This window comes from Oryx dammah, unplaced genomic scaffold (assembly GCF_014754425.2).
Source record: "Oryx dammah isolate SB20612 unplaced genomic scaffold, SCBI_Odam_1.1 HiC_scaffold_23, whole genome shotgun sequence".
NCBI lineage: Eukaryota > Metazoa > Chordata > Mammalia > Artiodactyla > Bovidae > Oryx > Oryx dammah.
In genome coordinates, this window is record NW_024070207.1 from 96,869,169 (window position 1) to 96,883,785 (window position 14,617).

Genomic DNA, 14,617 nt, shown 5'->3' on the forward strand with positions numbered 1-14,617 from the left:
TGTTAAGTCACAGTTTATAGGCACATGGTGACTTCATCTCCAAAATGGAGGAACTCTGATTATCCCCGTCTTACAGGTGAGGAAGCTGCTGCTCACAGGAGACAGACGGATGTTCAAGATCACACAGCCGGAAAGTGGTGAACTGGGATGGCGAACCCAGGTCCACTGACCCCACTGTTAAAGCTGGCTGGGCAGCCTAGTCCTGTATGACAGGCCAGGAGCAGCAGACAGGGGCCCTTTGGCATCTGATGAACAGGAGAAAATGTTAGACACTGAATCAACTAATAGGAGAGTAATTAGTTTCCTTCTTCACTCGATGTGACAATTTTTTTTCAACCTAACACAGCATGTAGAGTGTTCATAAGAACTGTGTATATATCTGAGTCTATCACTTAGGATAGAATTTATATACTTGTACATCTTAAAACATGTATTCAGCCACTGATAACTTTGTTCCTCTCTCAAATAAATGGTGTTAGAAAGGTTAAGTATTTCATGTGAGAGTGAGATTTTTAATTGTGTTTACAATGAGACACATTCATAAATAAGTTCAGTAATCTTTAGTAATCATATGAACTGCATGAATTACATGTTTTAGTCCAGATGATATTTTTATATAATATTACCATTTAATTTACCAGTTTCCACAAGAGCAGACAGAAGGGTATATTCCACAGAGAGTATCATAGCAGTAACTAATAAGCCCTGTCACCAAGTCCATTTTTGGAATGAGGCAGCGTATAAATCAACAATATATGTTAGGAACTTGGGAACTATGTCTGACATCTGCCTTTGTCCCACCTTCCCATTCAATCAATCATCACCTTGTTCAACTTCTGCACCAGTAATATTGCTCCAATAACCCATTTCTACTATTACAGCCTAAGTCATTATTGTTCTCAACTTGACAACTGTAGCAGCCCACTTCTGGGCCTCCTTGTTTCTCCCCTCACTCCCTTCCAGTCCATTTTCCAGAGTAATCAGCTTCTAAAACAAAATCTGATCATGACACTGTGACATTTAAAACTCATCAGTGACCTCCTAGTGCCTCTGGGATAAAGTCTGAAATCCTGGGATACCCTTTCCTTCTTTTACTTCACTTGATTCATCTACCAGATTTTAGTTTCTACTTAAGTTCCCCTGGGAAATTTTCCCTTATCTCCCAGACTTAGTTAGAGTCTCCCAACAGACTTTTACTTTGCAGGATTTACCTGAAATAAAATAAATATATGACTAATTATTTGTATCCTATTTGCTTATCCTGTTCCAGAAGGATACAGCCCTGTCCACCTTATTCACCACTTTATCCTTGGAGCCCAGCACAAGGTCAGGAACACAGAACATATTCAATACATATTCATTGACTTCAATGAGTGAATTCACATAAATCTAACCCTACGTCCTGCCTCCTCTGGTAGACTAGGAGTACAATTTTCATCCTTAAGAAGATGGAAGTAATCAGATCTACCTCACAGGGATGCTGTGAATGTGAAACAAAATCATGCCAATCACAGTGCCTGGCACAAAGCAAGGATCTGAGAAGCAGTCATCATTACTGCCAACATTACCACCTTGACTAGAAGAGAGAAGGACACTTGGAGATCCAGGCAGGCCAAGTGGCATGCTGCAGAGGTCTTCACAGAACACAGAAACCTTGGTGAACTCACCTGGGCCTCAGACCAACCTATCCTCCAAGGTCCAGTGACTTAATCAAGTCCCCTGAGAGCTGACTAGTCTCACTCAAAGGATGAGGGTCACAGACAGTGTCCATTATTCACTGACTATGGGGGAAGAAACTCTCCAAAAGTATATGATACCATTTATATGAAGTATGCACAATAGACAAATTCACAGAGACAGAAAGTAGATTAGTGATTGCCAGGGTCTGGAGAGGGGAAATGAGGAGTGACTGCTACTAAGTATGGGATTTCTTTTTGATGTATCAAAAATATTCTAAAATTGGTGATGATGATACAACATAGTAAATATCCTAAAATCCACTAAATTGTACATTTAAAATGGTAAACTTATTGTTGTATGAATTGTATTGCAATTAACAAAAACCTCTCCAGCGGACTATGTGGCTGGCTCCACCTCCCCTCCAAGACCTGCCAAGGCCAAATTCATCAGCATTTGCTAAGTAAGCATAGGATAAGAGAGAAAAGAAAGCTATACAGAGTTTGAATGTTGAACGGGATCAGGTTCGGATGGACTTCATGTCCTTTCCTATCAAGAATGGATATTTTTATTGGTCTCAACATATGGTATGGCAGACAGTGTCCTCCTCCTATATTTTAAGAAAACATAATTTTGTTGTGGGTGGCAATGGGCCCAGCCCTAGGCAGGCTGTGACTTATCTAGTCCAGTGTTCCCAAACTGTACTAAACATAAAAATTACCAGGAGCACTTGTTTAAAAAACAAAAGAGAAAAAAGATCAAAAGACCTATCTGAGGCTACCATCCCATACCTAGCAAATCACAGTTCCCAAGAATGAAGCCTGTTTTTCTGTAGATTTTTTAACAAGCTCCCCAGCTCCCATCTCTGGTCACATCATCACCAAAGAAGTTGAAGGAATGTTGTTCAAAGCCACTGGTTGTAACTGTCCTATGCCCAGCTTCTCTAGCATTTCTTGAACCAAGGTGATCACATGACCAATCCTGGTCAATGAGACCTAAATGAGGTTTATTAGGGAGGTTTCTGGGAAAGCTTTTTTTTTTTTTTAAGTTTGCAAATTCTTTATATTTCCAGCTGTTGAGACAATATTTCTGAGAGCTGAGGTTACCTCTAGCGGCGAAACCAGAGCCAGCTTTTACTTACTAATAATCGGGAAAGGAGTACATCAAGGCTGTATACTGTCACCCTGCTTATTTAACTTATATGCAGAGTACATCATGAGAAACACTGGGCTGGAAGAAGCACAAGCTGGAATCAAGATTGCCGGGAGAAATATCAATAACCTCAGACATGCAGATGACACCACACTTATGGCAGAAAGTGAAGAAGAACTAAAGAGCCTTTTGATAAAAGTGAAAGAAGAGAGTGAAAAAGTTGGCTTAAAACTCAACATTCAGGAAACGAAGATCATGGCATCCGGTCCCATCACTTCATGGCAAATAGATGGGGAAGTGATGGAAACAGTGGCTGACTTTACTTTTTTGGGCTCCAAAATCACTGCAGATGGTGATTGCAGCCATGAAATTAAAAGATGCTTGCTCCTTGGAAGAAAAGTTATGACCAACCTAGACAGCATACTGAAAAGCAGAGACATTACTTTGCCAACAAAGGTCTGTTTAGTCAAAGCTATGGTTTTTCCAGTAGTCATGAATGGATATGAAAGTTGGACTATAAAGAAAGCTGAGTGCTGAAGAATTGATGCTTTTGAACTGTGGTGTTGGAGAAGACTCTTATGAGTCCCTTGGACTGCAAGGAGATCCAACCAGTCCATCCTAAAGAAAATCAGTCCTGAATATTCATTGGAAAGACTGATGCTGAAACCGAAACTCCAATACTTTGAACACCTGATGCGAAGAACTGACTCATTTGAAAAGACCCTGATGCTGGGAAAGATTGAAGGCAGGAAGAGAAGGGGAAGACAGAGGATGAGATGGTTGGATGGCATCATCAACTCTATGGACATAAGAGTGAGTAAATTCCAGGAGTTGGTGATGGATAGGGAGGCCTGGCATGTTGCAGTCCATGGGGTCACAACGAGTCGGACACAACTGAGTGACTGAACTAAAGGAAGAAAGACATTCCCCCTTCTGCTTCATGCTTTTCTTCCTACCTTGAATGAAGCCATGATGGATTCTAAGCAGTATCAACCCCAAAGAAAGGCCAATGGAATTGTAGGGACATCAACTTTATCAGTGTGAGCAGCTGATATAATGCCAGCAATGGCCTAACTCCAATTTCTTCTTAGATGAGCAAAATAATGGGTTGTCTAACCTTGTAGTCAAGTGTTTGTTTCTTGAACCAAATGCGTTCCTAATCATATGATAGATACTGCCCATGGCCTCCATGACACACCCCAGCCTGTGCTCTAATTATAACTACCTTTCCCCTTCCAGCTGAGGGATTACTTCCTCAGATATGCTAAGGCAGTGATTAGGGTTAGTCAAAACCTATATAAATTGCAGTTCTCTGTATTTTTAAGAGGACCATGCCCACTTCCTTTCTCTATACATATGTGATTTATCGTTTAATTCTCAGGGGACTTATATTATTCCAAGTTCTCGGGGGGCATGTTACAGATATTCTTTGTGACACTGACATTTTATGAGATAGGTTTCATTTTCCCAAACAGAATTCCATCTGAAAAACTGTAATGTGGGTTGGCAAACTTTCTGTAAGGAGCCTGACAGTAAATACTTTATGCTCTGTGGACCACTTATTTTCTGTTGCAACTATGCAACTCTCAACTCTGCTCAAAGGGAAAAAAAAGGCAGACATAGACAACAAGTAAATCAAAGGGCATGGCTGCGTTCCAATAAAATTTTATTTACAAAAACAAGCACCCCCTGATTACATCCATGGGCTGCTGTTTGCCAACCTCTGAGCTAAAAGACAACTTCATTTTCAGTAACTTGAGAAAAAAAATTGAACCGACATGTAAAAATCAAATTGGCTATCACCATATCTGGTCTCTTGCTGTGTTTCTGCCACATAGAAAAACAATGAACTGGGTAAAGGGTATATTGGCATGCAGAGGACTCACCTTGGTCAATGCCCATTCTAGTTATAAGTCCCTAGAAAACAAGGATGCTGCTGCGTTTATTGAGCATCTACTGTCTACCTGGGGCTGTGGAAGGTGTTTTCACAGGTGTTAATCCACCAAGGTCCAGGATCTCAACCTAAAAGTTCTGATCTATCTTAAGAATCATAGTCATTCTTATGTAACCTGGATAAGGGAGACAGTTGTGATATACAAATAACCTGTGACTCAGCCATAAATTAATGACATTTTACAATCCAGCCTAGATTAGAAGCAGAAAGAAGACTGAGGGAAGTTAAATTAATAAGGGTGATTTATTTTAAAATATTCCAATTTCAGTGTTATCTTAAATATGTATTTTTAAATTTAAGGCTTTTAACTCATTTTTGCTTATCTGTATAGTAAAACTTACCAGAATATCTGGTTTTCATTTACTTAGAATATTAATATTTGTAAAGGATTATTTCCTCTTTTCATATGAAGGTTTTTCACTTGTGTCCAATGCATATGCAGTTTTTTAAAAAAATCTGGCTTAATCAAAACCTGCCCTCAATTTGATGATGTTAGACTAGTCCAAAGGTTAGAGAAGTGTGTTTATTTTAAAGATGAGATATCTATTAGAACTTCAAGAAGACAGGAAGGAACTCCTGATGCCCTCATTCACCACAAAGAAGCTGTTACAACTGTCTCAGCTGCTTTACAACTATTGCTGAGAGACAGAGGCACAATCTGAAGAGGCCCGGCCCCTGGCAGCCATCCTTTCAGCCTAAGTACAGCAAGTTGTATTTTCCACAATGATCACAGCTGTGAACCTCTAGACTGTGGCCATTCCCTAACAAAAGTCAGAGTTTCCTTTCTTCCCTTCCCTCAACAGGATTCTTGGCTGTATCAACAAAGAAAATGGCAGCAAAAGTAATGTTGCATGACTTCAAAATTGGATCACAAAAGGGATAGCCTTCTACCTGGCCCTTTCTCCCTCTCAGGATACTCGTTCTTGAAAGCAGCCACCATGCTGTGAGGAGGCTCAAACTAGCCCACATGGAGGGACAAAGTGGGGAAGATCTGAGGCCCCAGCCCAGCACCAACCATAAGAACTGTGAGAGGATGAGCCCTCAGTGGATTCCAACTTCCCATCTTTGAGCCACCCCAGTTAACGCACAGTGGAGCTGAGGTGAGCCCTTTTGAGAGCTGCCTAAACTTCAGATTCATAAGCAAAAGAAACGCTATTATTTTAACTCACTATGTTTTGAGCTTAGTAACTGGAACACAGACTTCGGGTGGAAGGCGCACAGAAATGAATTTCACCTGAAACAAAACAGACCTTATGTTTTGCTCTCCATGCTTCCCAAATGCAAACAGAAATAAAAAATATACATACATCGTCCGATACTGACATCCTGCTGCAAGACACTTATATACAGCTGCAGGGTCAGCTGGGGGGCTGAGCCCAGGAAAGCCTGGATCACCGATGCCCGGCTGAACGCAGATCGGTGGGTGAATAGCTTGCCCTCTGCCTGGCCCACTTCCTTCTCAATTTCCTCTGAGTGGCCATTTTTTGGTATCTGCCGCTTCTTGGTGATGCTGACATAAGGTTCTTCAATGTGGTTTGACTGACAATAGATGCAGAAGACTTCAAAACACCTGGAAACAAACCAGCAAGTCATGATCATTAGAGGCAGACAGGATCCTGTCTTTTCTCAGTTACCCCACTTTCACTTAGCTTTCTTAAAGCCTTGGCTTGGTTACTCTGGACTGCAACTTGCCCCCACCCCTGCCACTAAAATCATCCTCTCTAAGGACCAGTTGTGAGCACGCAGTCTTCTTGATGCCCTCCAGCAGGCCAACTGGCCTGAGCATGAACCACATTGAGAGGTGACACCGAAGGCCACTGAGGCAAGGAAACCGAGTCGAGAATGGCATAGGAAGTGATTCAGGCTCCAGAGCTCCAGAAAAACGCTCCATTTCCCTTCCTAACACTTATTAGCTGTGCAGCCTTGGACATGTCTTTTAACCCAAGTTCTGTCCCTGAATTATAAAGAAGAGATAAGACCTATTTTGCCACACCATCATGGAGATAATGCAGTATATGGGGGTGTGTGTGCACGCGTGTGCATGTATATACAACACTCAGCCCCACACACATATTATATATATATATGCACATATACTTTTTCTAGATCCAATAGATACCCCAAATCACTTCAGTTAAAGCAGCAGCTGTGGTTGGGAGATCCCCCAGCAGAGAGCAGCCTCCCACCTAGAATTCCCCTGGAAGATCACACTACCTATTTCTGCTCTTTTAAGCCTTTTCAGAACAGGGCTAAAGTCAATCATACCTGGAAGCCTGCCAGCTCTGTCTTATCTATGGAGTTTCAAGCTTGCTCGAGGATGGAGCCTAAACCAGTCACCTTTCTAGACTGATAGAGTAGTTGGCTTTTAAAACGATTTTCCTCTCTAGGTAATCATATGAATAGCGAAGAGAGGAAGAGTACTGATATATACGATTTACACACACACGCACATGCACACTTACAAGTGAATTGAGGGATTGATAGAGGGATGGATAGACATGTGAAATAAAACGTTAACTGTAGAATCTAGGTGGCAAGTATTTGGGTGTTGTTTGTAGAACTCTTTCAAATTGTCTTCTGTATGTTCAAAAAATTTCAAAACAAAATATTGGGGAAAATGTTTTTCTTAGTAATAAAACATGTTCATGGCTTTAGGTTTCAAAATTGTTAAAGGACAGTTTTCCCCAAATGTGCATTTTTATAACAACCTTATAATGCTGCCAGAAGATTTTATGGCTTTATTTATTTTATTGAGTGTTGTTAACTTTGTACTCTCACCTGGAGGCAACCAAGGAAATGAGAATACATGTATAATTCGAAATACTAAAATAAAACCTGAAGTAAGAAAGGAAATGCAGGAACTTCTTTCTTTAGTGAGTACAAAGTGGATATATTTTGTGATTATCTTTGTTCCTGGGAGAAAATGAGGTACACAGTAGTGTGGTTGTGCAAGGGGGTGGGGAGGGATGGGGAGGGAGAGGCAATTGTCTGCTACATTTTGTCCACTGGGGTCACAGATACTTTAATATATTAGTTGTGTTTGACACTTTGCAACCCATGGACTGTTTAGTCCATGGTATTCTCCAGGCCAGAATACTGGAGTAGGTAGCCTTTCCCTTCTCCAGGGGCTCTTCCCAACCCAGGGATCGAACCCAGGCCTCCCACAGTGCAGGCAGATTCTTTACCAGTTGAGCCACAAGGGAAGCCCAAGAATACTGGAGAGGGTAGCCTATCCCTTCTCCAGCGGATCTTCCTGACCCAGGAATCAAACTGGGATCTCCTGCATTGCAGGCAGATTCTTACCAACTGAGCTCTAAGGAAAGCCCCAATATATTACATGGAATCATGTAAAACAATGTGGATCAACTTGGTTAGCTGAAAACAATGAAGTTCAAGGTTTTGAGCTAAGTCCAGCTGATCCAACTGAATCTGCTCTGAGGAAAAACTCAGATCTATGACTGAGGGCTGTATGAGGCCTTGTAACTTGACAAGGTTGGACCACTCATCACAAGCACTAGAAGACAGAATAAACTGCCCACTGTCTTTATTCTCAAATATGTAATGAATGTGGATGCACTTTGGTAAGTGCTGTGAGGAATGCAAAGATAGTTGCACACTACTGTCTCATTCAGAGATGTACATAATCTAAACAAGAAAACAGGACCTAATTAATATAAGTAATATTTATATAGCACTTTCAGTGTGTAAGATATTTCTCACAGATTAACTCACTTAGAAAGAAAGGTAACTGCAAAAATTTGAATACCATTATTTTTAATGGCAAAGTTCTGGGAAAACTCTAAAGGTCCCTAAACAAAACAATGATTAAATAAATCTTAATATGTATATTCAATGAAATATTATGCAGCCCTTAAAATTGACAGTATACACATACATATACTGACATACAAAAAATTATCATGTTTGGTAAGCAAAAGGAGTAATGTATTACAATGGAAAATACAGAGAAAATTCCATTTTTAATAAAAAGAAAATTCCATATACATATAGATACATACACATATACACATAAATAGTGGAGTGCTTCAGCTGGCTCATACTGACTCATGAGACAGCTAAATGGTTAGGGATTTTGTGAGGCAGTTCTTAAACAACTCAGTAGCTTGAAATAGGCCATGATGGAAATCTTTAAATCACAGAAATCAGCAAAGACTGCAAATCAGGGTCTTCCTTCCTACATCCCCTCCCTCCCCCTAGATGGTTCATGGTTTACCAGCTTAATGACTGTAAAAATATTAGTGACGATATATAACAAAATATTAAGAATTGTTCTCTTTAGTCAAATTAGAGCTTTTAAATTTTTTTAGTTGTGCTTATCTGTTTTCTGCCCTTCTGTCGTTCCAACAAGAAGTATGTTTTACCTGAATAGTAAAATCAAGCTCAGAATTTTTAATGACAAACAAGCAAATGAAAAAACAGCACATATTAAGAGCTGAATGAATAAAATGAAGGTCCAGAGGAAAAAGCAAGTCTCTGGATGCTGAGGAGAAGGCTGTGTTTAATGAAAAATATTTGCAGGATTACAGACAAATGACACTTCTTTGTCTACAGTGGAAACGAAGGAAGGTCCCAGAATGAACTAATCACAGAGGTGGCCCTGAAACCCAGGTGCGTGTGTTAGTCGCTCAGTCACGTCCAACTCTTTCCGACCCCATGGACTGTAGGTCACCAGGCTCCTCTGTCCATGGAATTCTCCAGGCAAGAATACTGGAGTGGGTTGCCATTTCCTTCTCCAGGAAACCCAGATGTACCCTCCTGCAATTCACTGTTTTTCTCAACTAATAAAAATCTTAGCACAGAAGTTTACATGTAGTAGGTTTTTAATGAATTTGTGAAAGGCCCTAAGACTTCCACTATTTGCCACTACTGGTTAAGAAAACTGATAAGAAACACACTCTACTATTCTTTCTGAGATTCTGCAAGACTCATCCAATTATTCCAAATGTTTTGTTGTTGTTGTTGTTTTACTTGAGAAGCTGCCTAAATGTAGCCATAAATTAAGTATTTTCATCACAATCATTCAAGATAGTGTTTCAGTTTGACCAAGGGTTGCCAAACATTTTGTGTATTTACAAAGAGTAAATATTTTAGGCTTTGCAGGTCATGGTCTCTACTGCAACTACTCAACTCTGCCACTGTAATGCAAAAGCAGCCACAGACAACACAGAAGTGAATGGGCATGCCTGTGTTCCAATAAAACTTTACAAAAACAGGCAGTAACGGGATTTCCATGTGGGGCATGGTTTGCTGATCCCTAATGTAGGTAATCAGCAGGTTGATCCTTTTTTATTTTCGTTTTATTCCATTTTCAAATATCATAGTGGAAGCAGTTTATTAATTAGCTGAAACCATGCATGTGGTACCAGAGACCCTCTGAGGTAGTTACTAAAAACACATTTTCAAAAGAAATACTGATTATGATTTCCTCTATGCCACGTTATCTTCCTATGACATACATGCTCTGTGAAGCTACGCAAGAACCAAACTGGTTACATAGAAAGCTCCCTGTGACCTCTGAAAAGCCACTTGCGTAATCTCACTGAGCCTCAATTCTCAACTGTAAAAAAAAGATAATGACAGTTAGCTCACAAGGTTTTACATTGGATGGAATTATATACTGTATGTGAAAGCACTTTGCAAGCAACAACAAAAAAAGCTATTGATATTTAGGCTATTGTTATTTTTAAAGTCTTGTCAAAGTTTACAGAAGAGAGAAATACTAGGGTATTTTGCAATGTTTTTCATTGCAATGAATCATTTTGTAATGTTCTGTCAAAAATACTAGACTCACAGATCCAGAGAACACACTAGTGGTTACCAATAGGGAGCAGGAAGAGAGAAAGGCAATATAGGGGTTGGAGATTAAGGGGTACAAACTCAGGTATAAAATAAGCTATAAGAATATACTGTATAACATGGGGAATATAGCCAATATTTTATAATAATAACTATAAATGGGGCATTACCTTTAAAATTGTGAATCACCATATTGTACAACATATAACATTGTACATCAACTATACTTGAATAAAAAAAATTACTAGAACTTCTTAGCTTTTATTTTATAAAGCTAGATTTTTAGGTATCATTTTTCCTTCATTATACCAATAAATAAGAATGGGGGCAAATTCCTTGAACCTGTAACTCATTTATATTTATTCCATCTCCCAATTAATTTATAAAATGAACATAATTGTAAAAGAATGAGAAATAAGTTTTGTTTGTTGTTAAGAGGTGCTTTCCCCCGACTCTGCTTATCCAGAATGTCTATTATCATTCACAATAAGATTGTCCTTATAATAGAAAAAAAGAAATTCAAGACATTATTTAATGTTCCTATTATCCCAACCTAGCCTTCATGAGGAAACAATTCTTCAAACTGCAACTACAGTTTTAAATATGAGGCTGATATAAATGAAACATGGTGCTCTCCCAAAGCCTCACTACATGAAAGAAGGAGCAAAGCCTACTCTGTAGTGTTTAGTCCACCATCATTACAATGTAATGAAATGCGACTGAACTGAGTGAATCCAAAACCAACATCTCACCTAAAAAGAACAGGAGTTTGGCTAGTTAGTACCCATCCCGAATTAAAGACAGCTAAATTTTCCCCAAACAGTTTTAAAATATTACTAAGTCCAATCGATAAGAAGGGCAGAGACTCTCCTTTGTTTGGGGGAAATAATTTTGAGCTGACGTCTTAGAGTTAGAATAAAATCAAACAGCAGGAAGAACTTTCAATAAGATATTAAGGCATGCTAACACACAACATCAAATTGCTTTTCTTTTCATCTGGAAGATAAGAGGCTTGGAACCACATTTTGTGTATCTCAGCACGGTTCCAGCATCTTCTTGAAAGAAATCAGCTGTGTTAGAATGAAAGTGCCTTTGTTGAAGGAAGTAGGTTGGTTGGTCCTTTTTTTCTTTTTATGTGTTATTCTGTTTTTTCCCCCAAAGCACAATGACCTATTCAGAATTTTCTGGAAATAGGTCCCTTTATAGTATTGAAACTTATATATATATATATATATATATATATATCAGTTGAGAAGTTATCACTCCAAAGTACCAAACTTTTTTTTAGATAACGTTAAAATATTTTTACGGTAAAAACCGAAAAATGTAGAGAAGTATAATATAATAAAGGAGTAAATAATGTACTTTTCTATATTTTTCAGAAAAAAAGTGAAAACTGCCCCATAACTCCATCATCCTGAAATTACCACTCTTAACAAATTGGTATATTTCTCTGAGCTTAGGTCTATGAGTGCCATCCTGTTTTTATACATACTATTATGTCATTAGCTTTGTCTTGGGTCACTCAGTACTTAGAAACATTTTAAATGTTAGTACTGATAAGGTATTCTCATTTACCAAGATGGCAACTTAAGTTGTGCTTTTTCAATTTTGCCAAGATGACCAAACTTTCTTAACTTAGATGGAACTATAGATAAAACACATTCCACACTCCTCAGACTTCTTTCACATAATTAAGCCAATTCCACTTGTAAGAAGCCTTGTGAATGTGGTGTGAGGTCTCATTTTCCTCATCTATAAAATGGGAACAATTATATCTACTTTATGGTGAGGAGTCAATGAACTGAGACAGAGAAACCACTACCTACCAAGCCATTTAGCACAAGAAGCATTTAAGAACTGTCAGTTTCCCTGTCACTTTACTCAAATAGTTTCTCTGTCACTTTATTCAAATAGCACGGGCAATGAACTTTCTTTTCACAAGATGGAGCTAAGAAATGATGAGTGCCTTGTCCACGAAGAGCACACTGCATTGATCCCACTGAGTGGGCACACAATCAGGTTGCTGCGGCCTACTTGGCCACGGAGGACTTGCTCATTCTCTGGCCCTAGGCTGCAGGGCTTTTAAAATTCCCCTCACTTTCTTTCTCTCTCTCTGTTCCCCTCCCCCCCAACTCTTCCCTTGCTCTCATGAGGTTGGTAGCAACTTCTTACTCCTGCCAGTGCACCTGTTTCTCTTCCTCTGTAGGAGTCTGTGGCTTTCAAGGTTGGGAAACTTGTTCACCTGGTTTGTTTTGACACTGTGTAAACTACAAGTCAGTATTCTGAGTGTCAGCTGGGATGACTGTCTCTAATATGAAATGCAAAGTTTTATAATAGGGCCCTGTAAAATCTATTTTACTACTCGACTGTGTGTGTATATAAGGCTCTGTAAAATCTATTTTGCTACTCGAATGTGTGGTATGTTGGTGGGGGAGATATTTTGCTGTGTGTTTGTGTTTGTGATGTGTTGGCTGGGAGATATTTCCTGGTAGGAAAGATTTCCAGCTGGCTGAATTTTTTTTTTTAACTTTAAACTTTTTTTTAATTTTTATTTTTACTTTATTTTGCTTTACAATACTTTATTGGTTTTGCCATACATTGACATGAATCTGGCCTTTCTACCTCTTCCCTTTTCTCTCCCACCTATATCTAAAGTTCATTATTATAAATTTGTTTCTAATCCAGATAGAAACCCTTTGTTTCGCTCTTCCTACAGAGATGAGAGGTATCAAAACAACACATTTTAAACTCTCTTCATGGTCCTCAGATAAACCAAACTCTACTTCATTACCAGAAAATTTTTTACTTGTTTTGTGTTCCTACAATTTCCAGAAATGTCACTAATAATTTTTTTTTCTCTTTACACACAGCAAGAGTTGGGGTCTCCGTGGCACTTGTGTTCCAGCTTCATCGGCTAAGTTTACAAGTCAGGCAGGGCCCTGAAGACATTTCTACCTCGCTCCCCACCCCCGCCCTCCCCCCTCCATGTTTCCACATCGGACAGAAAAGACGACTGCGTGGATTTTTAGGGTCGTGTATAAGAATTACATAAGTTAGTATTTGTAACTGAGCTCAGAACAGTGCCTAGTACAGTCCACTCCACGTGTTTGTTCAATTTAAATTCAATTCAATCAACTGTGCCCACTTCGATTCTAACGGCCATTTAGAACCCTCTTCCTAAGGCCCCGTCGTGACACGAGCTCATCCTGCAAGAGCCCACCAGGCCGCGGTGAGGGTTGAGGGGCCCGAATTGGCCCTTTCCGTTGGTCAAATTCAGTCGACTGTCGGCAATTTCCAACGCTAGCCCCTAACAGGAAGGCGGTACGCCCCGGCTCCATTCCCACCCTCCCAGGTTCCTGTCGCATTCCTGTGACAGGGACGGTGGTGGAGCGGAGGAGCCGGGCGGGCCGGCCTGGGCCCCCGTCCCCGACCCCGGGCCCCTCCCCCGGGAGGCCCGGCCCCCGCCGCCGGGGGCCCCGCACGCACCTGAAGAGGGGCCCGAGCTGCAGCAGGTGCAGCAGCAGCACGAGCGGCCGGTCGCGGGTGAAGTCGCGGTGCACGAAGAGCAGCGTGAGCTGCACCAGAGCGCAGGGCAGCAGCGAGAAAAGCAGCGTCAGCGCCTGCCACATGCCGTCCCCGCCCGAGCGGTAGGTGCTGCTCAGGTACAGCGCCGCCGACGTCTCGGCCACGAACAGGAACACGGACGCCAGCACCGAGCCCGGGAATTTCATCTCCGCGCGTCAGCGGCGCGCACCGGCGACGGACGCGGTGGCGGTGGCGGTAGCGGTGGCGGTGGCGGCGGCGGCTGCCCCGGGGGCTCCCGGCATGCCCGGCCCCAACTGCTCCCGCGCTCTGCGCTGCCCGCCGAGGGCGCGGGGCCCGGGCGCTGGAGCTGGGCCTGGGGGCGAGCGACCCAGCGGGGCTGGGGCGGGGCGCGCGGACGGGGCGGGACACGCCCACGCGCACCGAGCGCCGCCCGCGCGCCTCAGCGCCCGTCGCGTCTCTGCGGCGACG

The 14,617-nt window shown here is 41.2% G+C and overlaps 1 protein-coding gene across 1 annotated transcript in view; it reads right to left on the reverse strand.

Annotated features, from left to right (window-relative positions):
- Window positions 1-14,415, reverse strand: part of XK (X-linked Kx blood group) — a 48,580-nt gene extending 34,165 nt beyond the window's left edge. Inside the window, exons 1-2 of the mRNA XM_040266321.1 lie at window positions 14,090-14,415; window positions 6,091-6,353 (exon numbers count right to left, since the gene is read on the reverse strand). Of these exons, the coding sequence (XP_040122255.1) occupies window positions 6,091-6,353; window positions 14,090-14,334 (508 nt within the window). The 5' untranslated portion in view covers window positions 14,335-14,415. The remainder of the gene's footprint in view (window positions 1-6,090; window positions 6,354-14,089) is intronic.
- Between the last annotated feature and the right edge of the window lie 202 nt (window positions 14,416-14,617).